This window comes from Patagioenas fasciata, chromosome 23, assembly GCF_037038585.1.
Source record: "Patagioenas fasciata isolate bPatFas1 chromosome 23, bPatFas1.hap1, whole genome shotgun sequence".
Classification (NCBI taxonomy): domain Eukaryota; kingdom Metazoa; phylum Chordata; class Aves; order Columbiformes; family Columbidae; genus Patagioenas; species Patagioenas fasciata.
Window position 1 is genome coordinate 2679322 of NC_092542.1, and position 26180 is coordinate 2705501.

At 50.1% G+C, this 26180-nt stretch overlaps 1 protein-coding gene across 10 annotated transcripts in view; it reads right to left on the reverse strand.

The window, feature by feature from the left end:
- The window catches only part of SAMD11 (sterile alpha motif domain containing 11), a 169239-nt gene that overhangs the window by 23587 nt on the left and 119472 nt on the right, over positions 1 to 26180 (reverse strand). For all 10 annotated transcript variants that reach the window (XM_071798379.1, XM_071798381.1, XM_065854975.2 and 7 more), the window contains 3 exons: positions 21702 to 21826; positions 9773 to 9865; positions 3749 to 3913 (listed from right to left, as the gene is read on the reverse strand). In XM_071798379.1, the coding sequence (XP_071654480.1) occupies positions 3749 to 3913; positions 9773 to 9865; positions 21702 to 21826 (383 nt within the window). The remainder of the gene's footprint in view (positions 1 to 3748; positions 3914 to 9772; positions 9866 to 21701; positions 21827 to 26180) is intronic.

Below are 26180 nucleotides of genomic sequence, written 5' to 3' on the forward strand. Positions count from 1 at the left end.
AGGGGGGCCACAGCACTGCAGAGCACCAAGGGCTGTTTTACTAAACATGGTGACCCCCCCATCAGCCACCCAGAGCTGGGGGGATGCTGTGGGCCAAGCCGGGGTAAGGGGGGACACCTGGGCAAAGGGTGACACTTGGCACCAGCAGGTTGGTACCTGCCTAGCACAGCTCTGCCGTAGGAAAGTAAAGGGCTAGGCCACAGAGCAAATGAGGATGGGGTGCAGAAAGGGGCCCCTCCATCCCGAGACAAACCATTTTCATTAGCCCACTGGCTGCAGGTCAGAAAGAAGCGCAGCCCTCATGAAACCTTGCCCTGCACCAACAGCCCCAAGATGTGCCCAACCCAGCGTGAGCTTCACTGATCACTCAATGAAATATTGTGGTGATGGTGAAGCCCTGTGGTGGGACTGCAAGCTGGGTGCAAATGCTGACACAGCTGCTGGCTTTGGTGGCAATAAGGACACTGGCACCTGAATGTTTCTAGCCACATCCATGCACACACAATGCCTGTCCCCACATCCCCAACTGAGGGGACAAACGCTAAAATGACATACAATTTTAACTGCGAAAGTACGTAAGAAATGGTGAAACAACAAGCCCCACCAGATCACATAAAAAGCCTAGAGAATTCTCTGAGCCAGGGACCATGCACCTTCAATGTTTATAAATTAATTATCTGAAAAACCCAGGTCACTCCTTATTGCCACGGCGCCTGTAATTTAGCAGCCTGGCACGCGGCCAGTTCCAGAAGCCGCATTGATCCTGAATGACCGCAACACCCCCACCCCCCCGCACACCCTCTCCTTCCCTCCCCTGCACCCATACCCCTCGCACGGCCCCCCCAAGAATCTGTTATTTACAACCCTGCACTCTGACAGTTGGGAAATCAGATTGATTGACAGTGGGACGCTGGCGGATGGAGGTTCCAGGCACGGAGACAGACTGAATTCAGAATGCGGGATGAATGCCACTGGGGGAATGGGGGCGGAGGAGGGGGGTTGAAAAGCAATTAAAAAAAAAAGATTTCTAAATTATTAACATTTTTTAAATTATTAATGTTATTGGTGCCTCCACGTGAGCCCGCAGATAAACTGCGCTTTGTACCGGCACTAATAATTCATAGCCCAACCAGAGCCCTGTGGTGTGGAGACAATCCAAAATACACCAAGTTTTGTCTTGTCAACATTACACGACAGAGGTTGTGCAGACTCCTTCTCCCCCCTGCCCACCCCAAAACCTCAGTGTGACCCCTCACCTAACAACTGCTGACGAGACAATTTTATCATAATCATAAAAAATACGTCAGGCTTTTAATGTAATGAGCTACTTTGCTCATTAGGTGGGGGGAGCAGGGGCGATGCTGGTTGTTCCGCAGCACACGCTGCCTGCAGGGACACATTCTGCATGTCCAGCATCACCGGTGCCCAGGGTCAGGGCTCTGTCGTGACTGTCACAACACTGGCACACATAACACGCTTTGTGCTGCGTATATGCTTTGCTGTATTCAACGTGCTCTACGCAGACCTGCATGTCATGGTCGAATATTTGCACATTTGCATGCGTTACCCTTTTGCGCACGGTGCGTGGTAAGATACCGTGCTCCCGCTTGTGTTCATGGCATGTACGTGTGGAAATGCCAGCTTCGTGGTGCGGGGCTTTGCCCTGGGCCTGTGTCTCTGCATCTCTGTAATGTCTGGGACAGCTGAACACCATGCACAGAAGCACGTGCCACGCTCACTACAGCGTTCCTCAGCGCGGGTTTACACCATGCCCCTGCTGATAAGCAAATCCTGACTCCACAGAGCAAGGAATTGCCTTCTTGCCCCCAGAGAAGCCAATCAAATCAAACAGAGTGGAAAAGCAGACAGCCTCTTCATTAACCTAACAAGGAGCCCTGGGGATTTACGCTCTAGACCAGAGATTCTCCTCCAGCCCTTGCTGGATGCTTCGCCAGTGTTTCCTTGTGCTCCTTCCCTGGATCACGCAGGCAGGTACGTGCCAGCCCCCTGCACTTTGGGTAGGAACCAGCACAGGGGCTACGGATTCTTGCACAGCACGGCTTTTCCATGAGGCTTCGCCCCTCTGCTTCCAAGACTGGAACAGCATCACCTCTTCCATCTCCCTGGCTTTGCCTGATCCAGACAGCTGAGTTTCTTCCCTCACCATTCCCTGCTGCGTCAGAGGACTCGGGTACAACACAGGGCTTTACTCCAGACCAAACCGAGCCAGCACCAGCAGCCTGTGTCCCCGAGCGGGACGGTGAAGTGTCCCTGGGCTGAGGAACCTCCGGCCTGGGCAGGGATGCTGCTGGGTCCTGCGCTCTGCCCAGCAGCTCCCAGGGCAGAACCAGTATCAGCTTAGTGCCCTCTTTAGGCACAGAGCAGGATGCTGCAGCCAGGCTGGATTTAGCCTGATTCCTCCACAACCGAGGCAAAACCTACCAGCAATCCTTCAATTCACGCGGGACCCATTAGATCCTGGTTCTGTAGGACCCTTATCCCCCCAGGACAGCACGCCAGCCCCAAAGGCAGCAGCACTGGACAACGCTAGTGGTTAATGAGGAAGCTGCTTCAAGACCAGGTTTTAGATATTCCTCTCCTTGCATTAATGTAACTGCACAAGCGCCAGCCTCCTTTTAAAGAGCAGAATGGCAGCATCTTCCCTTGAACACAGATACCGGTGCAGAAATACGCCTGTGCTGCTGAAGCCCAGAAGCAGCGGACAGGCAGGTACGGAGGCACAATCTGCTCTGCACACAACAGGCCCTAACTGAAGAAGGGCTGGGAGGTCCCTCAGCCATCACGAGTGCCCAGCTCAGCCCCAGAGATCCACACCATGCTGGGAAGGTCTGAAAATAGTTTCTTAGTGCTGGAAGCTGAGACCTACAATGTTCTTATTGCAATATTACGAGGAAAACATCACCAAATAAGTATACATTGGGTGTAGAAGCAGTTTTCTCCCTTTCAGTAACCCTTTTCCTCGCTTTTCTACAGCAGATCTAGTTTTGGATACTGATCATTCTTTGGTGATGTAAACGTGTTTTCAACAGATGATGCCATGGATGAACCGATCCCACTGACTTCAGCATCTGCCTGCTAAGCTGCCCTCACTGCAACTCAGCTCCATCTGCATATTTTAATTGTCCGTAAAATCATAAGACGTCTAATTCTCATTAAGGTGAAAGGTCTTTAACACCAATCTGTGCTATGTCTGTGCGTAGCAACTATTGCACAAACTTTCTCAACCTAGCAATATCAATGCTTAACTGAGTCCTGCAACATCATCTTGCTGTTTCAGATCCCATCGTTGAAGGGCAGGAGGCTCTGGCGCTGCCTACATCTCACAACCACCCTGCATTATGCCAACCCTCATTCCCCTTGCTCCATACTATGACCCAAAGACTTACAATAATAGATTCTGAATATTCAGATTGACACAAACTCTTGAAACAACAGAAAAAAAGGATCCCCCTTCACCACCACTGCAAAATACAAAACAGCGGCGTTGCAGCTAATAGATTCTAGTAAATAAATGCATAGCCCGCAGAGACAGCTACGGAAGGTATTAGCATTTATAGATAGTGGGAGAAACAGCCTGTAGCACCACCTGTATTCACTGCATGATAAACATGCACCACTGCAGCCCATAAATCCTCCTCACACGCACGCAGGGCTTAGGGACATCTTACAAGCCTTATACTGAATGGCAAAGCGAGCCCCTTCTCCTCCCGCTCGCAAGAGCCCGTACCTCCGTGGCTGGGCACGGCCATGCTGTTGGCCAGCTGGTACAGACGTTGTTGCTGCTGCTCTTCGAACGTGCTGTGCTCGTTCAGCGCCGACATCATGCGTCTATAGTGCTCTTCTGGGGTCATCTGAGTCACCGAGTCCTCCAGCAGAGGCGTGTGGGAGTTTTCTGAAGAAGAGAAAGATTGGGTCTTTTTTTTCCAGAGAGAAATACAGTAGAAAAATCACGTAAGTACAGGGACGGTGCAAAAGAAAGGGAGGTTGAGGGATATTAGTGCAATTTCCCACAACTCTGTAGTGCACCCACTGAACTTGATGTACCAAGCTGCCAGATGCAGCTGTCCTTGTGCTCCGAGATGTACCTTTATATGTGGTCATGACACACCTACAACTTGATAAACCTTCGAACATACGCACACTTATAGAGTCTACAGCATCAACTGCCAACACCCAAGACTCACGAACATTTTTTTCCCCTGAAGCAACAAGCATTGCTTTATAATAACACAAAATTACCAGCAAGCTCTCTACCTCCAAGGTGGCAAAGAGGACAGGTAGGATGAAAGAGTTCACTGAGTTCTCATCCTTTACACCTTAGGGAACGTTGGGTTCTTTTATTCAACTATTAATAATACCTGATCAGACACACACCTCTTCCTCTCACCTTTCTGAACACACCCAAGGACACCACAATCCAAGAGACGCTCGTGCAGGTGACGCTGACAACCCCACACCACACAGCGGTGACAGTCCCCTGGCCGGCCCGTGGGGGGAAGTCACAAAAGCAGGTTGTTTCAGATCTGTACACATGGCTAAGCACCCCGAGTCCACTAAAATCCCACCCCACACGCCTACCTCTCCATCTTCCCGGAATAACCACACGGCCCAGGAGGGAGGAAGGCCCTGCCTGCTCCTTGGGATCCCAGTCTAGCACTCAGGGAGATAAAACCACAGCAGCTCCATGTTTACTGTAAGCAGAACTCAGAGTAATTACCATTCTCCGCCTTGGCGGTAGCTGCTCTAACACTGTTTTATCTTGGATCTTCCCCACAGGCAAAACCTTTTCATTACTGGGAGAGGAACTCCCAGTAACAATCTCAACAGGCAGAAGGGAGGGATGGGGTGGGATGGGCTCCCCTGAGACCACCGCTGAGTTCACTGCATGATGAGACCACCCCACCATGAGCCCCAGATTCGTGCTCCTGCACCCACCTCACCTCACAGAGTCCCTCAGGGCTCACGGCAGGTGACTCTGCCACCACACTGGCTCCGGAGTCAAGGTGGTGGCTCTGAGCACAGGACGCTTTGCACCAGTGTCACCGCTGTGACAAACATGCAGGTGTTGGACACCTTGCTGGGAAAAGAGCTGTGGATGTCAGGTGAGAGAAAGGCCCCACATGTATTCAGAAAAGAGCTTGTAGCAAACAAATACAGACCAAGAGATGGTATCTGTAAAACATGCCCTGCCACAAAAGCTCAGGGACTGGATCACTTCTGCCTTGGCCAGAAGGAGAGGCCATTAGCAGCAAGTGTCATCTGCCACCAAATCACTACACAACATACAGCGGCTCAAATTTGGGGGATGCAACCTTCACGTGTTGTAATGAAAGCACCTCCCTGCCAAACATAGAGGGGCTAATCGTAGTATTAAATAATAATGATTAATAATAATTAATAACAATTAAAAAGTCCAATTTTCAATAACAAAGGGTTGCACCACCAGCTCCCAAGGCACTCTTCATCTGCAAAAGGAGTCCCCCCCAGCTCAGGTCAGACGTCCAGTTCCGAAAGCATTCTCGCTCAGCATAGCGATTTGTGGCTGTATCTCCAGTCACTGATCTCTGCCCCAGTGACAAGCATCTGCACCTCGGGGACCACAGGTTTCCTGTGTCGATCACAGGTTCATGGCCTGGCTCAAGCAGCTATAGCAAGGAGCTGGTCCCCACCCTGCACTGTGCATCGTACTTTGAAGCCAGATTCAAAGAAGGAGGCTGTGCAAGACACCACACCGGCTCCCTCCCACTCCCAAACCTGCCAGACACCGTGGAAGGAGCAGGGAGGTGGGGGCAGAACTCCCTTCCCTGTCCCCATCCCGCCAGGTCACTCTGTGGGACAGATTCAACACCCTCCTCCGCTCTCTTGCCACCTCCCCCAGGAACGCAGAACTGTTTCAGTTCCCTTCTGATGCTCTTCACCAAAGGTCTAAGGAGCAAAGCTGCACGCCACAGACCTGATTTAGAAAAACACAGATTCCCCCCCCACCCCCCCCAGCTGTGTCACTGGGGAAAAGAGGGAGGGGGAAGGGGATTTAATAACACTTAATTACCATAAACTCTATCGGATCAGGCGCAGAGCAGATTTCAGGTGCAAGGAGGGGGGAAAGAATGAGGGTGGCAAGGGGAGGCTAAGAGGAAGGAGGAGTCTAGGGAAAGGCTGGATTTCCACACTTAAAACTTGGAAGATTTCACATGACTCAGCCAGCGATAATTCCAGCTCTGCTGCAGCTTTACTGTCTGCTTTTGTCATTACCAGGGGGTAATGCGGGAGACTGATCTCGCCAAATCTCCTCCAGCCGCCAGGTGTGAAATGGACTCTGGCACAGGGAGGCACAGCCCAGGAGGCATCTGTTGGGCTTCTTGCTCTCCAGCATCCCTCCCCATCCACCCCAGCCAAGGGGAACACAGCTCTCCCCACTCCACGAGCACTGCAGGGTCCCCACAGCAGCAGCCGCAGGGAATTTGGGCTCTCAGAGGACGCAAGTTCTCTGCTCAGCCTGAAGGACACGTCATTGCTGCACAACCTTTTAGTAGGTTCATCCTCCCCAAGTAACCCCAGACAAGCCAGGAGCTCCCAGGCTGTCTCCTCTCCTTTGCTACAGCAAACCCATGACAGGCTGAGGTTCCCTTCACCGAAACACAGTAACAGCTCAAGGAAGCTGCTGCAAAAGCAGCTCACCCCGAGTTCAAAGCCAGGTCTTGGTAGCTGTAGGGTCTGCGTTGCCTGAGCTGTCGTTTGCCAGGGCAGACAGGACCTGTGCCCAGTCCCACCACATCCAGCAGCATGGGTCTGGGAGGCAGTGAACTTCTTAGCAGGAATGGGGCCAAACACTGTGTCTTCGTTTGGCCTAACAGGACAGCTGCCAAAGCAACCAACATATGGATATCCCCCCAAAATGAAGAATGAATTGACAGAGGCTGGATCTGAATTGCTCAGCTTTAGTCCAGCTCCAGTTCTGGTCTACTTCATTCACCAAAGATGCAGTAAGATTTTGTTTTGTTTTAAACGATCTACAATAGCAAAGAGAATGGCAGAAGGAGCAGCGTATGAGCTCACCAGCCCACCCCAGGGGGTGAGCACAACATTGTTCCCTACGTGTGTTTTCCAGCACTTAGTCCAGCCTAGTTTCCAATCTTCCCGAACGACAAAGCTTCTACCAGATTTATTTCTCAGCAGTTCAAACAGGAATCAAAAATACTGATTTCTCTCTTTTTGTGGTCGTTCGGTTTTATTTCACGTCTCGAGGTATCGGAGAAGCAGATCTCCAGATACGCTGTTGCTGCAGGAGTGAGGAGGATTTTCACTCGGGGAATTGTCTCCCAGGGAGAAAGCTTCCTCCGTGCCCTGCCAGCGCAGCCCGCGCTCCCAGCCTCTGATACGCTCGCATTTCCATATTAGACGCGAGAACGTTCTGCTCTGTTTGACAGCAGCGCCGGCGCGGCCCTGTTTCCACCGAGATAGGGCTCTCTTTTGATCTGCGGTGCGCACGGCGGGCGCTGGGAAGGGGGAAGGGAAGGTGGCTGCTCCCCCGCTGGAAGGGTTTCCAGCCCTACAGGTGTTTTTTCACTCGCTCAGAGAGGGGCAGTGATTTACTCGGCTGCCTCTGTTCTCCTCGCCTTGTTGGCGGCACAAGATGCGTCATGGGCGTGGGGTCACCTCTCCTCTTCAAAAGGCTGTTGGACACAACGCAGCTGTGCCCCGAGCCGGCGGGTGACAGCAGAGCGGGACAGTGCCCACCCTGGGCTGTGAACCACCGCAGGGTGCCAGAGGTGGAGGAGAACCAGCACTGGAGGGCTCCACGGGCTACGAAACACCAATGGGTTCCTGGTTTCCCTTCCCACTCCTAAATCACAAACTGAGCTCGCAGCATTTGGGTTCCAGCCAAGCTTGGGGCTCGGGCACCATCTCAGACTTTACAGCATGAGCTCCCAAATCCCAGGCAAACAGCTACTAAGGTCCATGGTGTCTAAAAATGGCTTGTCACACAACGTGGATCCTTCTGTTTCCAACCAGTTCCTTGCTATAGAGCTGGGAACACAGGGATCGTCTGAACTGGCTACAGCCCCTCCTTGGACCCCTTCTCCTAGCATGGGGTGGGGACATAAAGGCCCCAAAAGCACTAAGGTGTCTGCCCCTATTCAGCTCCTCGCTGTTTCGATGGGATTCTAACATCAGCCATAGTGTCGGAGGAACAGGGGTTCCCCAATCATCTAATATAATACAAAACAGGTAACACGGGACACTAGTAACAGGCTCAGCTCAGAATTTCCATTCTGTCTCACACTCTTTTAAAGGGCAGGGAAGGCTTTCTGAGAAAAAAGTGGAAAACGAAAGTTTGCTTTTATTCAGAGCTTCCTAGGAACCCTCTATTAATGAGTCGGGGGAATCCCTGAGTCATTCGGGCTTGAGGAGCAGGACTTAGGTCCCGAGTGCATACTGCAAAGCCAAGTTTAACTCACTCAGCACTCGGCCCACCCAAGGGAACAAAAACAGTGGGAAGGGCAAAGGTAAGAAATGGAATGGGGCCATTCAACCCTGCTGCTCCTGTGGTAAGAACAGCCACTTGGGCAAGTTCAGCCACTTTATCAGGGTGAAACCAAACTCAACACTTTGCAGTTCTACTTGTATTGAAGAGTTAACAGGCAGGAGAGGGTTACATGGAAGAAAAGATTTAGTAGGTTCTTAGGCAGTTTTAGCAATATTATATTAAGTGACACTAGGGTTCAACATCTCAGAGTATGCTGCTTTCAAATCATAATTTGGGGACAAGGAGTCAAGAAGAGTCAATATACAGGAACATTTCGTGAAATCAGGATGCAGAACATGTCCCTACAATGTATTTTTATATAACATAATACAAGGTATGTAGTTTAAGGTGGCTTCAGGTCAACCTGCTGCAAAAGTCCCCTTGGAGACTGCCTGGATTGGTTATTGGGAATATACACCTGGAAAGTGTCAGCTGCTGGACGCCAAGCCCATGGAACAGGATCCAGCTTCACACAACCAGTCTGCTTTTATTTTTGACTTTTCTTTGATGGCCAAAGAGTTCAGGTTAAGCACGGCGATTCAGATGGGTATTACTGACAGCTAATTAGTCTGAACTTAACAACAAAGCTCTTAAGCGAACAGCCTGCAAAACCTCATTTACGCAACCTTGATACAAACTCATTAACCGCAGGCTCCATTACCCACTCCGCTTTGCCAGTCGTAAAAAAAGTTTAAAAAATCATGTTTATGGGAAAGAACCACGAGACAAATCAGGACATTAAAAACAAAATAAAGCCCTAAACCGAGCAACCTTCCGCAGATTCCATCTCTATAGGAACAGTGTCATAAATGCATGTGAAAGAACCAGGCAGCCTTATTCTCCCTGCTAGGCTTCTTTTTTTCCCTTTAAAGGAACAGATACCAGCATGATAAGCCTGTGTGTATCTTTAATATAAAAGACGTAATCAAGACATTCTCCCCGAGAAGCAGAAACAGCCCTAAAAGCCACCTCAAAAGCCGCAGCTTGCGCTTTTTTATCGTAAAACAATTATTCTAATCAAGCGGCAACCCCTTTCTCGCCCTGCGAGGAGATAAAGCCCAGCGCACTGCATGCACCTCCGAGCGGATCCCCCGGCTCCCGCAGCACAGCCCCCTGCAACCCTCCCTCCTTAATTTCAATTAAGTTCCACTCTTAAGAAAAGAGAAGAAAGGGGAAGGGGAAAGGGAAGGGGAAGGGGAAGGGGGAGGGAGAAGTGGCACTTACCCTTTGGGGACTCACTTCTGGCTTTCTTGCTTTCTAAAGGACACTCACTGCTGCTGTTGGGAGAACATACTCTTCTCTTGCCTAAAATTTCATCTGGAAGAGAGATGAGAAACCTGAGTATCAGAGAAGGTTGCACTTTCCTCTTTGCAGAAGCAACCAGAGAGACTTTGTTTTGCCTCTCCCGCACACACAGACAGACACACACACACAGACAGACACACACACACGTATCACAGGCAGAGGGGAAAAAAATGAAAGTAAGAAAAATCATCATCTTGAGAGCCTTGATCTGCTTTCCTAATCACGCAGCCCAAAAGCACGTAATGACTGTTCGCACACTGATCAATGCAACGTTTTAAAGCGATAAATTCTGAAGCCGGTTGATTTCCTTACTGAGTTTCATCGTTTGTTCTGTTGCCTTTTGTCCCCTTGGTGTTTCCACTCCTTTCATGCCCTGATGCAAAGCAACTGGGGGAGAGAAAGGGGAGGAAAAAAACAACACAAAAAAAAGCACAACAGATCTCTGAATCTTCCTACCACAGTATCTCTCTCTCTCTCTCTATCTCCCCCCCTTCCTTCCCCCCCTCCTCCTTCAAAACCTCAAGGTCCTCAGCAATCTTCCCCCTTTAGATTGTACGGAAACACTCAAGCCTTTTGCATTACTGCAGCCCTACAAACCAACACCAAATATCTAATATACAATTACAGCGTCCCCGAACAGATTTAAAATCAATATCCTCCCATAATAACGCTGGGGAAACTGAAAGCATGATGTTGCATATGGGCAGGAAGGAAGGGACTGTTTGTCACCGCGAGCATCAAATTCTCATCTATCAAGGGCTTGTTAAAGATGCAGCATCTTAAAAAAGAATAATCTCCCAAACAAGCACCATATTTGAGTAAGCGAACGCTGCATCTGCCTGTGAGTCAACACGCATGCAAAGCTGCTGCAATTTGCCCAAAGTGTGTTGGTTAAGGAAGATTACAAATCCCCTCGGTGCTATTTATAAGAACAACAAAATTATTTATGTTCCAGGGGACGTTTTCAGCCAAGCAACTGTTCCTCGGAGTCATAACCGCTCCACGGCACTTTGAATTCAGCCAAGCAAGTGCAGGCTCCTGCCCTGGCACTGTATGGATTGGAGGTGCAGAGCACGGATGCCCCGGCAGAGCCTGCTCGGCGCCGCCTTTCTCCACGGAGCAATCCTGGAGCCGCAAAGTTACGAGTGGCGTTTCAAGGTTTTACAGAGCGCGAGCTGCCCCCGACCTTATCTTGCGGTGACCCTGCCACCCAGCCCGTTAACAGAACCGGCGCTCGGAGACAACCGCAGAGGCTTCGCAACATCCACGACCAAAAAGTAAATACAGCGGTGTTTGTTGTATACAACTGGCAGATGGGAAAGGACCGAGTCAGCCAGTGACAGCTATAAAGTTTCCTCAGCCCTTCACATTCCAGGTGTTGAGTCAGCCTTTCAATACTATTTGAATTTTATCAAGCCTCCTGCCTCAGTTTCCCCTTTTAGTAACTTCTCCAAAGCCACAAAGAGTGTCAGCTTGCCAAGCCAGCACCAACGCTAGCAAGTACCTGGGTACCCAGCAGTCTCACAAGCTCCCTCCCCACAGAACTCTTCATTCTCCATGTTGATTTTCCTGGAAATGTTAAGTCTGATGCTGCAAACCCTCAGCGCTGGAGGCCAAATCACATATATCCTCCTCAGAAGTGCTCCCATCTGGGATTTGTGGCTTTGAAACAACAAAGTCCCATCGCTCTGCTCACCCCACCAGGGTTTGTTCTGATGTACATCAGGCAGAAGAGACTCCATGATAAAAAACCACGGCGACAGAAGCACCAGTTCCATGTGACAGCAATTAGAATATGAGCAGTAAAGATTCCTTGATTTCACAGCTCTGCCAAGGCACCTCGCTACCCTCCTATCGCTCCTTCTCTCCTGCGATTCCACTCCCACCCCACGCACCCATCTGCCGGCAGACGGTGGCTCCGACTCCACCATCCCTGCTCTTCCCAGACACGGCAGCGGGTTCCACCGCGCTCCCGATCGGCAGCGCTGCTGTGGGGAAAGGCCAAGATCGCACAGCAGCTCTGAAACAGCACCGGCTCCACCAGCCCCAAGCCCCAACCACCTCCAAAACACCCACTTTTCTGCACAAATGTGAGCGTGCAACGCAACGGGGAAAGGTCCCCGATGACTTTCAGTCGAGACTTGAACCTGGAGCTCCAGAGAGATCCCACGGTAGTGCATTAATCTCTAGGATGATCTGCAGTATTTTCATCCCAGCATCTCAGGTTCATGTTGTACCAAAGCACCAAATCCCACACGCTGAGTTTGTATTTAGGTTGGCCTGTGACAGTTTTCATGGCAGCCGGATCACAGAACGAAAATTTTCCTCTTTTTTGCCTTCATTTAAGGCAAAGTCCTGGGATATGTGAGAAACTGCCTCTGCCCCCAGAGGTGTGGGGACTAAATCAACGAGATATACAGTAAGCAAGGAAAAGGGAATAATTATCATCAGTAGCCAGTATTGAGGCTCAAAGGTCTAACAATCCACCCCAAATTTACTCAGTCAGTGGGAGAGCACGGGTCTGAATATCAATCGTTTGAATTCCAGCCCAGTGTTGTAAGAAGCCGCACACCCCCTCAGCTCCCTCAGCTGCAAAGCAGGGAAGAGGCAGGTCACATTTCCATTAGTTACTTAGCGAACTCCCAGACTCCAGGGTAGAACCTAAATGGCAATGTATTGTGTCACAGCACCAATCCTTTCCTCTCTACAGCTTAAACCACATGTACGGCTTCAGAAAATCACTTACAACCGCCAAACACGCGCCCTTTTACAGGACCCAGACTCTGAATTCATCCCTTTATGTCCACCCGCTATTCATCCGCCCATCCTTTGCCCTCGCACACAAAGAACCGGACAGGGGCTGATGGCATTGGGATGGGAGCATCCACAGCCCATCTCCCCTGGTCTTTGCAGCAGCAAAACCAAATATGTTTTGCAAATGAGTTGGCAGTGTGGATTCTGGATGTCTCACCGCCCTCAGAGACAGGTCGTGCATTCAGAGTACATCGCTACTCATTGACCAGAAAGCCAGAGACAGCTGTTCCAGCTGTTCACCTTGGAGGATGGGGAGGGGTGGGCGGGAGGCCTCCCCTCAAAAGAGAAAATACATCCTGCTTATGTCTCCTCTCTCCTGCCTTCTACAGAGCATTTCAGTCAAAATGAAGCCGAATCAGCGACGTTCGTTAATATTCAAGCTGAAAACGAAAGACATTATCAGTACAACTGTTAGGTTATGAAGCCAGGCCAGGCAATGACGCAGGGACAGAGCTGCGGAGGAAGCCCCAAGCACACTGATCGCTGACCATCCCCGTACAACACCCCCTCCAGCTCTCACACGCAGGTCCCCAGATCCTGCATCACCTTCAAGGCTCCTGCTGGTCCCACCAGGCAGCACAGAAAGTAATACAGAGAGGTTATGGGAAACAAAGTCAAATATTTCCCCCCAAGAAGATCTAGAAATCAAAGTGGATTTTTTTCCCCCCTCTTTCATGGGAAGAGAAAGTCCAGCACTCACCTGCTGCACTTCTAGAGCCAAACGTGAACAGAGACAGGGCAGGAAAGCAGGTCAGCTGGAGGAGGACGGCAATTCTGCCCCCTTACAGAAATATCACCCAAAGGCTTTGCAACCATAAAGAGAAAGGATGCGGGTATGGAGCATAAAATAAGCTTGTGTACAACCAGGGTTTATCTAATCACAGTTCTCTTTGGACTTGAGACACATCAATTAGAGGCCACGGGTGGAAACGCCACCTGAAGTATCGGTGCTCTGTGCTCCGGCATTGCCTCTAATCCTCAGCAGAGCCATGTTCACCAACACATCTAAGAATCCTGAGCCTCATTATCAGCTTTGAAGAGAGAACTTGGGAGCCTAAGTCAGCCAGGAAGATTAGAAAACCTATCTCTAGGTTTTCCCAAAGAGGGAGGGACTGTATCTCCACCCTTTACAGCAGGGAAGATGCACCACACGATGCAGGGTGCGAGCTGAGCCCACGTCCCAGTGACTGGACACAGGGTTTCACCTGGAGAAATGACAAGTCTGAGGTGGTCACACCATTTTTGCTCTCCCGGTGCTGTTAAATGGGTGGGACTACAGAATGAGTCCAAATTACGGCCAAGGGACTGCGTGGAGTTTTTCTGCACTGTGTTATGTGCAGACACAACGGGAAGAGATCAAGACCTATCTCATGCTCCCTGCCTGTATCGTTGGTTTTGCTCCCAAACCTTCTTGGACCCAGAAGTCCTGAGTAAACAGAGAACTGAGCCAACTTCCATTGGAAATCATGCAGGCTCAGCCAGCCAACATGTAACAAGAGTCCTCTTTCCACGTCCTTTCACATGGTTTTAAGAGGAGGAAAACATCCTCCCTTGCTCTTCACTCCCTCATCAGACTCAAACCCTGGGGATGACAATTCCCACTGACCAGTCTGAGATGTCTTAGCAGCATCTCAGTTTATTCAGCTCTCCCCTTTCCCTTGGCACAAACCGGCTGCCACCAGAGGAGCCACTCAGCCCAGCTCCAGCACTCAGTCTGTCCCTGCGCCGAATGTGACAGGTTTGCGGGGACCCTGGAGACTTGACTTCCCCAGCGATGGGTTTGTGCCTTTGTCAGAAGCATCAGCAGTTTGCCAGGCCCCAGCAGGCCCAGGGCTACTCTCAATAAAGGCCGGTGGGCCGGGGGCCGTGCAGCGGCTGCACGCAGTGGCACAGAGCCTGCCTGCGCATCGGCCCCAGCCCTCGCCAGCGGGAATCAATGGAACAAAGGGAGAGTGAAGCACAAGGTCATGGGAATAACGGGTCATGATTTAACTGAGGGCAAGGAGAATGGGGAAAAAAATAAATAAATTATTGGGGGAGCTGGGGGAAGGGAGGCAGTGGGCTTCTGGAACTTGGGATCCTAGAACAATGCAAGCGCACGGCAGCTCATGGGGCAGGGTTAGTTCTAGCTAGGGAGGGGGAAATACGGCTGGATCTCAGCAAAGCGGCTGTTCAAAAGAGCTGCAAAATAAAGGTAGCTTAACGGCTTGAGGGACATTGCAGGCAGCAGGCTTCAAACCTTAGCTATTGCACTGGGTTATCTCGTCGTTCCTTTATGTCACCACATCTATATCTATTTGTTGGTTGTCATTTAGATTTAGATTGCAAGCTCTCCAGGGCGGGAAGCAGCATCCTTTGGCTGGCTGCGGTACCAGAGTGAACAGCAGGAACAGCAGAGCACGCTGGGCACCGCTGACTCCGGACCGGCCCCAGCCCAGACCAAGGGGTCCACAAACGGCCCCAAGCATCACTTGTCAGGGTCCCTGTGACAAGAGGCTTTTGGAAACAGAAGGAAACCAGGAAAGAAAGCAGGGGGAGGAATGGGACACACTAATGGTGTCTTACTACAAAGCAAGGAGGATGCAATAGTGAGTAATCAAATATTTTCTCTTTCCTTCACACTTTGAGACAACTTAACTTTGGCAGAATGGTTGTGCAGTCACTCCTCTCAATAGCAGAGAAGGACTCCGATGGTCAAGAGTCGGCGTCCATCACTCGCTGATCTCAGTGCGTTACACAGAAAGGAGCGCCCCGAAGGCACACCCAGTGTCACCCACCCCTTCCTCAACATGAGTTAACCACAGCAGATCTGAAAGCTGCAGGCACATGCACCAAGACAGTAGCTCAGCAGAAGGATTCCCAATGTCTAACATCATCAACCATCCTTTCCAGGCGTGAGGAGCAGCCGCATCCCCTCTCTCAGCTCCAAGCCATCTGCCTTTCCTCCTCCCATGCAAACAGCAGCCTGCTCCTTCCCACCTCCCTGCGCCCGCTCCCTTTGCCTGGCTGCAAATAAGCACCTGAAAAGACTGGCCAATATTTCAGTTCCCGAGGAGCGAAGCAGAGGGAGGTGCAGGTCATGCTGGAGCCACCATCCTCTCTGTAATGAGGCTGTTTATTAGAGAAGGCGCACCAACATCCCCTTGTCTCCCAGATTCTTACAGAATTCATTTTTACAGCATGCACCAAGCCATAGGAAGGTGGTAAATATGCACAGTATGAAAAAACACTCGCAGAGAGGATATACTGCACTTGAGAGAGAGATCTGAATTAATTTTATATGCTGCAGAGAGGCTTTTTAGCAATCGCAAAGTTGTGAATCCCCACTCTCTTCCTGAAAAGATGCAACGAACGAGGCTGGGAGGGTGGGCTGGAAGTGCAGGCCTCTTGGAGACTCGCTTTCTAGAAAGGAGCCTGTTCTAGTGGGTGAGACAGAAGAAGAGGGAAGCTCGTTAGATCACAAGACTTAAACATGGTTCCAGTAAGGATCAGGTTCTTCTTGAGGGACCACAAACCTCTTGGGCAAAGGCTGTTTGGCCTCAATTTATGTATCAGGGATAAAAAGCTATGAAAACGAGCATCATTCCTCTGACAGGTACCTCCCTCAGTCCTCCGGCCGCTCCTTCCACAAGCCTCCCAGCATTTCTTCAGAAAAGTGAACGCTGAAGATAGCGATGTCTGGAGCCGCTGGTGGTGCTTGTACCCTTAGCACCATTTAAATGTCCGATTGCACTCATCCAGCCCCTGAAAAAAACAGCGCTCCTCCAGCCCGTGACAGCTTTGACAGCCAGACTCCTTAATTCCTTTTTCTTATTCCCTTAATCTGTCATCTTTATCAGGCCGGGGAAGTGCCAGGCAGCATGCAGGAGCCCCGGCCCCGATCAATCTCCACATTACAGCTGACAGAATGGTGCTAATAACTTATTGATCTCATGTTTGCCAAGCCCTACTGGGGCTGAAAGGCGGCCATTGATTGGCTTGAGGGAAGGAGCCTCTCGGCTGAGAGCCGAGCGGAAAGAACCTCAAATTGTCTTCTTCCCAAGGAGCCCGGAGATGGAGAGAGGGTGGGGAAGGGAGAACGGGGAGGACAAGGGAACTAAAGAGAGGAAGAGGAGGGGAAGGATGAAGGTGCGTATGTCAGAGGGGGATTAAGAGCACAAAGGGAAGGGGGGGAGAAAGGGGTTGAGAATCAAAGAAATACAAGGAGGAGGGAAAGGAGCAGGAAAGGGGGAAAGAGCAAAGAGAAGGAGCTGACAAATTAATGAAATAGGGAGTCGACCCTCTTCGTGCTCACAGTAAACCATTGATAAAGTCTTTCCTACGCCCGGCCCTCCATCCTAAGTCAGTTCCCAAGCCTGTTCACACATGACGTGAAGCGGCGGCACCGCTGGCTGCCCCGGCCGCAGGACGGTGTCAAAGCCCAGCTCTGAGGCACCGCCCTGACGTGTGGCGGGGTCAGGAACTCGCCCGCTGCCTCCGCTCCCCGCAGCGACAGTGGACACGGTGCCACATTACGATCCGTACTGGATTTCTATATATAACATCAGCGAGATGTCACCGCACCGATGATTTGTTTTCAGCTCTTTACCAGCTGCCTGTGAGGCACCTGGAGAAGGAGGTGGAAGCGGGGGGCGGGGACGAGGTTATTTTTGGAAGCAGGATAATCTTGCTCTTCCTAGAGATGCAAGGAAAGATAGAAAGAGTGGGTGTTTATTCCAGTTTCAAAACCACAACACGGACTGGCCATGAGTTTGCTGGCTAATCCACCTGCCAGGATAAAGAATAAAACCTTAGCATTCACAGCAGCAAAATCCCATGTGCTAACCGATGCTGCAAGTGCTGCTGGAGGGCACAGCAAAAGGAAACGTTTCCAGGTTGGGCCTTCCCACCTCTCCTGTTTGTGTTACAGAAGGATGCTGGTTCCCACCCACTCCCACAAGGCTTCAGAAGAAATAAACATGAACTTGAAGAGAACATGAAGGAAGGACAGACCTCCAGATCCAAGCCAAGAGGATGAACGGCACTGACGGAGCCCAGACGCACACGCTGCCCAGGCAAACAACTGTCCTTAATGGTGAAACACATAAAGGTGGCTGGGCTTACAATTCCTAGATGCCCATTTTGTGCTGATTTTCTGCTCAATTTAAGGCAGTAGTTCAATAAAACGCTTCTGCTTTTTGTTGTTGTTTGGCTTTGTTAAACGAAAACATGTCTGCATCCTAGCTCATTATCACACGCTCAGGAAACAGCCGTTCACTGTGATTCTGTCTCTAGTCATTAGCTACAACAACCTTGATCCCAATTCTTTTTCACCCCCAATATTAACTGCTCATTAGCAGCTGAAAGCTCTGGGTCTCAGTGCAAAGCCAGAAGAAGTCCCTGGGACGCCCTCCACGGCAGGCACAGAGTCCAGGGACCAGCCCAAACCAAGGGAGACAATGAGTTCCACCAGCTCCAGATCCATGTGAGCACAAGTGCCTTGTCAACAAAAATTCCAAGACCAATTTTTGAATGTGAATCTGTTTCCAGTTCACTCCTGAAGCTTCTCCCTTGCTTCGTCAACAGAGCATCAAGTGGAAAGATGAGACAAGAACAGAAGAACATAGAAGAAGAAATGACCGCACAGAGAGGTATCTCACGATGTTCTGGAGACATGCAGATCAACACTGCTGTTCCAGGAAAAGCACCAGGTATATGCGGCCTCCAATGGAGTGGGACCCTCGAGGGACACAGATGTCACGTTCTCCCTGTCATGTGTGGTCTCCACAGGAATTATTGCAGGTTAAAATGCAACTATACCGGTCACATCCCCCGTCTGAGGCCGAGGCTCTTGGGGTTCGTCATCTCCATCGCACTGACCAACAACCCCTAGAAAAAGCCCAAGCTCTCCAGGAACAACACTGGAAATCTGGCCTTCCGCTGCTTCCCACACTTCCCAGAGCCAAAGAGGCCGCTAACCACTGGGGAAAGGGTCTGTGATCCACACGCAGGTCCACATGCAGAACCCTGGCAAATCGCTTGCTGTTTGGCGCCAGACCTGATACTCTGCCGTGTCTCCATTCAGTGCCCTCTCTCAAACAACATTCAGACATCAAGCCAACTCCCTCTCATCACAAGGGGCAGAAGGAAGAGAGGGAAGATCTACCACCTTCTTCCAGCGTCAGCGAGCCCGATCGCTCCACATCCACCCACGCCAACAGCCCTACTGCCACTGGAAAGTCACGAAATCTGCCGCTGCAGAACGGAGGGTATTTGAGAAAGAGGAGAAACAAACAGGATCTTTGTGGGGGGAAATAACTTAGGGCTTTGGGCCCAGGGCTCTATTGCAACATGCCAGTTCAAACCCTAACACAGCGTGCAAGGCACACACATGAGCCATGGAGCCCCGCGAGGTTTCCCGCGTCCTCCTGCACCCCGGCGAGCCCTGGCAGGCTGCATTAGCCAAACGGGATAGAGGGGATTGGACTTGTTTACAGACACACCACTAGCTGCTTAACGGGGCTCTAAATCCGTGTTTGATGTGCAAACCCTCAGCTTTGCTACTGCGCCTTTGTCAAGCAGCCCCGGCTCTGCTCATCCTTGTGTGTGTGCGTCTCTCTCTCTCAATTAAGATTAAAAGCGCCTTGTGCCATCATCCGCTCTCAAGGTAAGCCCCTCCGCGGTGCCCGTGCTGTACCCTGTCTGCTGCCTCGCCTTTATCTGATCCATTTGGAAGCGACTTTTATATTCTCATTAGGCTCAACGCCTGCCCTCCCCTCCCACCCATGCGCTCCCCCCGGGGCGTCTGAGCACACTTGCTCTACCTTTGCAGATGTTGTTAAGCCTCTTACTGAATCTCACCAGTGCAGGCTGCCTCGCTATGTTCCTAAGGAACCACAGACCCCATTATACGTACTTTTTCTTTCTTCCATTTGGCATTATTACATCCCCATCGTGACTGCAATTTAATTAGTTCTGGGCATCACCAGAGCTGATTTCTCCAGCTAGGCTCTCCATGTGTTCCTCCCAAGCGCAGTCCTGCAGGCTGCTCAGGTGGAGCTGCTCACCTCTCTTCTCTGCAAAGGGAGGAATTCTCTGCCCAAAAGCCAACCTCATCTCTCAATATCTGCATTAGCTACCTCCAGGTTTAAAACAACCAACCAAACAAACCAAAGATCTGGCCAAAGAAGTAGGAGGAGATTAAACTGGATATAAAGCTGGATATAATCCCAGTGTAGACATAATGTATATTCGAAAAGAGGAGCTAGATATCATTTTGACCAACAAAGAGAAGCAGAGATGCAAGCACCCCTCCTTTACGCAACATTCTCTGGTTCTTCACAAGAATTTACCAACCAACACTTGCACGCTTGAAATCCGCACAACCATTCACTGAACAGACATTTATCCAGAAACCAGAGAAACCAGTGCTCTCTATTTTGCGTGCACAAGCACCTTCACCCCCCAACACCAACAGAAGCGGAGAATTCAGAAGCAGCAGAAGCTTGCTCTGAAAATCTGAGAACACGATACTGTCAACAGTCAACCCAGCGAGAATGAGGGAAGAATAGCGTGAGAGGGTGCAGATGGGTAAAATTCCAAACCAGCGAGACAGATTTCCTGAGCCAGTTAGGAATTCAGAGTTACAAACACAGGGCAGCTTTTCCCGAAACCCAGAGCCCCCTGGGACCTCAGGAAATCCAAGTGCATCAGCGGTAATTGTAGTCAATCTGTAGTGCCGCAGAGCCAGCCCAACACACACAAGTTTGCTCCGTGATTAAGAGATCTCTGTAATACCTTGAGGTCCCCAGTGGGCCCAGAGCAGTGAGACACAGCCGACATGCACATAAGAATATCTCAATCATTACCGCAGCCGACGGTGGCTCCGAAGCCGATCGATAGGGCAATTAGATTTTATCAGTACGCGTCTCTTGGCCACCGGCTTCTGCTGTCGCTGCAAAAGGCCCGGTTGCCCCCGCCAGCCCTGGGTCTCCAGATGTCCTACCCAAAAGCACTGGCTGGAGCCGATTTTTGCCCTTTTTTGTAGATTTTTGCTGTTGGTATTCCCCATTTCCTTGAAAGGTTCAGTATCAGGGGACACTTCAAACATGGGTTAACCTGTCAGCTGTTCTTATCCAGACGTCTTGCTTCGGTACACACACTAGCGGGGTGCACAGCATCCCCAACAACCAAATATCCTCCAAACACATTCTCTAAGTGTATCAGACGTGATGCTCCCTTCAGATCCAGGGTTAAGTTGCACAGTTAACAGAGTGACTTACAAGAAAATATGATCAAACCCACAAACATACAGACATTTAGGAAAGCCCTACATTAAGATACATGGAGAGATCCAATTTAGAAGGATGGGGAACACTCAATATAAAAAATAGCACAACTCACGGTTTTTTCCCAATTTTTATTTACAATCAAAAGCAAATGGCAGATTCTGCAAACAACAGCAGATCTCTAGCTTCTTACCAGTGCAGCACTTGTTGACTGATGCATATCTACCACCAAAGCATCCTTGCCCCCAGCTCCAGAGTCACGGTGCAGGATCCAAAAGGAGCATTTCTGGTTTCACCGTGTTAAACTGAAACCAGGTAAACTTCCCCAAAAAGGCAAGTAGCACTACAAAAGCAAACAATCATGCTCACAAAGGAGTTGGCAGGCACCGAGGCAGCACGGGGAACCTCTGATTAATGAAATTACAAATCAAGCCATGCTCTCTGCAAGGCCTTTCTGCTTCGCTTGACACTAACCCTGGGGACATTTCACTTCTTTGCTGGTGCAAGCTCCTTTGCCAGTAGTTTAACACAGACCACTAGATTTGAGAATAACACAGGGTTGAGATCTCAAAACGACTTTAACATCACCATGAAATCCCTGCCTTGTTAATCTTTAGCCAGAATACTAAAAGCTTTCATATAGCTCACTCCAAAGCGCAACACAAACCAGTCACAGGAAAGGAAACAACTGCTGAAAACAATGAACAAATGAGGGGCTGAAGAAGCGGGAAGTCAAAGCCAAACCAGCAGAACCTGCTCCTGCTTACCTGCTGCTCCCAAGCCAACGTCGATGCTGTTTCTCTTGAATTCGCAGCGGCTCTGGGTCTCTGGCATAACGAGCTGACGGCTCTGATGCAGGTTGGAGATGATAGTGGAAAGGTCGTTATCGCGGCTGCAACAGAGCAGAAAAGCACCAAGTTAAGGAAATCCTATTTGCCACCACATAATTGATTTTTGCGTGTGTGAGCGCACGCAAGATTCTGCTGTTTGCCCTGATAGAGCTGCATTTGGAGAAAGCTTCTCCCCCTCCTACCCACCAGGTTCCTCGGTAACCTCCTCTAGGTTTGGGGAGCGGAGCCCAAGCGCAAAGCGCTTCCCAACCAGCACTCTCACTTCCCATCATGGGCTCTGCAGCTGCCAGAGCTCCTGATTTCAGCTTTGCCAGATATAACTTGCGTGGGCCAGAACTTAAATCTCAGATGGAAAAACTGAAAGTGTAGGAATTGGCAGATCTATTCCAGAATTAATAGGAAACTTGAGCTGAAATAGCTGATACTTTTCTATCAGTTGCCATCCTTCTGTTCTTAAAAAACTAAGTTTTGCCATTCCGTCGCTGTTGGAACACGAAACTACTTTATTTACATAAATAACAGTTTTTCTTTCTGGAAAGGAACCCAGCAGGAAGCCGGACACCAGCGTCACTCAGAGCTGAGCTATGGATTTCTTTACAAAACTGATTTTCAGCTCCTCACTCTAACGGATGCTGAAACAACGCTCTCTTCTTTCTGGGCCAAGAGAAGGTATGAGAGCGGTTCAGCCTGATTTTGCCTGTTATCCTTGCATCAGATCAATAAGCAGGCTACTTTAGTCTTTTCTCCTTCCATGGAGAGGCAGAACACAAAAAGGCGTCCGCTGGAGCAGATACTGCAGTTCAGCTGGCAAATGCTTTTGCTTGCAAACTGCTATCCACTTGCAATATATTTCTGAATAAATGATACACAAACACTGAAGAGGAAGAACAAGCTAAAACATATACATGATACTAAATGGAAATGCTGGAACGTCTCCCTTTTGTTTGTTTGCAGTATATGTTAAATCAACCATCCTCCTAGCACAAGGTGCTTGCCCCGAGCTAAACGCGGCTATTTTTCTTCCTCTCCTCTTTGTAAATGGAAGATGACAGCCACAAGAACCAGAGACACCTAGAAAAAATGACACATCCCTGAAACGCCGCCCTCCCTCCCGCATCCCCAGCTCTACTCACAGGACAAGCGTCCCCAGTCTGTGCTGCTGGGACACGCAGCACATGACCAGCGACTCCGCGGTGCGGAGCAGAGTGTCCTCACCTGGGACCCGCAGGACAGCACGGAGGGTGCATTATCTGCAGAATTACCTAGCAATGATCTTCCTTTAAATATCCCCCTCTGATCCCCCTTACCTCCTCCCCACCTGCTGCACCCCCACCTCTCGGCACCGGCGAGAGGAGCGGATCTGCTCAAATGCTCCAGGGAGCCCATCCCCGGTGCAGAAGCAGGGGCTAATCTGTCGTCTAGCTCACTGCTAATCAGATAAGTTTATGACAGAAAGTCTTTAGACAGAGGTACTTTCAGCGGGCGTCTGGCTCCAGATTTTCACAAGATGTAGCAGACAAAAACAGCCTCTCGCTTCAGCAGCCGCCGCGTTCCCTGCTGCTCCCCCCACCCCCCACCTCAGCAAGGATAGAGGATGCTCAGATCTCAAAGCCTTTGAGCACCCATTGCATCTTCCTCCGCTAAACCAGTTCAGATTCCTCCTTATGCAAGCAGAAGGCTAATTACTTAAGCAAGCCCACAGGTGAGTGGGAAGCCCATTTCTCCTGTGCCAAGCAGTTTTGGGTCTTATCCTCTTTTAGCTGCCACCTTTAAGATGCATTATGCAAATATTTTGGTGTCTTAAGTCATTTATGGGATTAATGTGAAGTGATTATCAGTTCTTTTTAATCATGCCAATCAATAACTGGATGTCAGGGACAGAGGACAAATGCAGATAAACGCTGCCATCAGCACAATGCTCAGGAAAGGGCGGAGGAGAAGAGCCGGGAGCGCAGAGGGAGAAAGGCAGGGAGTAGGAAGAGAAAAATGGGATCATTACATCTTCGCATTTGCAGAGCGTCTTGCATCCCAATTGAGCCCAAAGCACCTCTGATATGTAAACACATTAAGAGAGGTACAAGAAGGAATAGTTTTATCCACCAGTAAAACGTAACGACCTCGCTCTGGAGAAGAGCACAGCAGCTCCTAACAGGAGTTGATCCTGCGCAACGCAAAGCGTGCAGAACGCTGCGATATATCCACTGTGAACTACAACCAGGTTTATGTGGACGGAAACTTCACCACACCAGAAGTGACACTTTTCTTCCCCAACTATCTTGTGTTTATAGGAGACCTACCATGACCTTAAAATTAACAGTATCGTGGTATGCGAAGGTGTATTAGCAAGTCATAACTCCACACAAGTAGATACCACAGGGCTGACCAGGACACTCTACAGGCTTTGAATTCATCTCAGTCTACCCAGGCAATTAGGCAGGATCCCAGGAAAACATGAATTTGCTGGAATACCTTTGCAGAAGGCAAACGGAACACCAAGGTGACATTGAGAGGAAAGGGAAGCAGACCTAGAGATAACGCAAACAGGCTGAGACAGCTTTTAACACATCAAACTGTCCCCAGGAGTTGGTCCTTTCGCCTCAGCGCATGGGAGGTTTGAGGCAGCCTTTGTGCTCTGGGCTCGCTCTACACCTGGCACAATGGGAGGCAGCTCAGAGCTGGGGCTCAGTATGAGAAAAGAGTAACCAGAGCTTCTTATGAAAAACAGAGATACCTTTCTGTGTAGGTGAAGACTTCAAGCATTTTTTAAAAACACTGTAAGCCAAGGTGGCTCCAGCAAATACAGCTCCATGCAGCAGCAATCAGATTCCAGAGACTGTGCAGACCCCCTAGTAAGGGTCATACTTGCATAAGGCTCTGCTTAGTCCACAAAGGACTTTCTACAACCATGCTGGATGAACAGAATGAAATGCCAGCTTTGGATCTGCAAGCTGGCAACTCTACCTTACCCAAGCCTGCAGGAGATGGTAGTAAACAAACATCACTTCGACAAGAGACCCTCCTGAACCTCCACACAGCGACTCCGGCCTGGGCAAACTCCTTCACAACTCAGCCCTGCCCAGGCCCTCTGAGGGGAACACTCAGCCAAAACACCTGCTTCATCCATTTGCCATAAACATCCTAAAAACTGCCTGGCATATTTCTCCATAGAAAACAACTACTTGAAAAACACAATCAATCACTCACCTTCTTCTGAAGACAAAGAGCAGCACAATGTTCTCCCTCCCTCAGCCCCAGGCTGATCACATCAAGCGGGCAGCACCTGTGCAAGGCCACCTGCCCTCCCACACCTCCCTCAGAGATAACTGGGCCCAAATTCCTCAGCCCTGCTCACCATCCTTCCCTCCTAACTGTTGGCTCTGGACTTTAGTGCCTGTGTCCTGTGAAATAGGCTCAGTCCAGCACCCACCGGTCTGGCCCATCTCGCAGACCCAGCTCACGAGCTGGCTCTCGATGCACCGAGCTGAGCAGTGCAAAACGCCACCTGAACAAGTGGTAAGCACAGAAACGAGACCCTCTCCTCCAGCCCAGGTTACAGGGTGTTCTCTGTGTGTTCAACTTGCTCACAATGCTCACAGTGTTTTCAAAAGACTCTTGGGGAAAAGGCTATTTGTTCATGTGGGCTTACACAGCACCCAACCTGCTCAGAGGAATCCTGTCATATACAGAACAGGCAATCAATTCATGGGCTGAGGGCTCCAGCAGGCTGAGCTGATGCGGATTAAAGATCCTTCCCTTGGAGGGAATACAACAGGCTAAAGAAAATCCAGCTTGCAGGACCTCAGGGTAAGATCCAGAACACACACTTTGGAAATACCAACATACATGTGGCGATGGCTAAAACTCGGCTGCTTGGCCTGGCACAGTGGTTGAGGCAAACGAACTGAAATGGATGTGACAGCGTCTCCTCTGAAGTCCTGACCAGCAAGAGCACAACTGCACGACCTCAGTGGGAAGGAGCCTGCATGGAGAGGACTGGGGAGAGCTGGTCCTTCCATATGGAGGATTCCCCCATCTGTGTGCTGAAGCCAATAATTCCCCCCAGGTGCTCACTTGCAGCCGCAGCAGGACAGAGCCACACTCTGCTTTTCCTTTGTCTCGTCTCGGAGCGCTGCTGGGTGCCCGTTAATGCGGGCGCTCCCCAAACATGCACTGACACATGCACACACAATCAGATTAAAGGTCTGATCCCTTCCAGTAGCATAATATTATATTTTAAAAACCGGATTAGAGAAGGGGGCTTGAGCAAGATAGAGATCTCCTGAAAGGTCAAGGAGGAGACAAATAGCCTCCTGTAGGGCTGCGGGTTGCCATGGCAACACTCAGTTTGCATGGGGTTTGGTAATTAATGGTTTGGGGACCTGCAGTAATACAGGT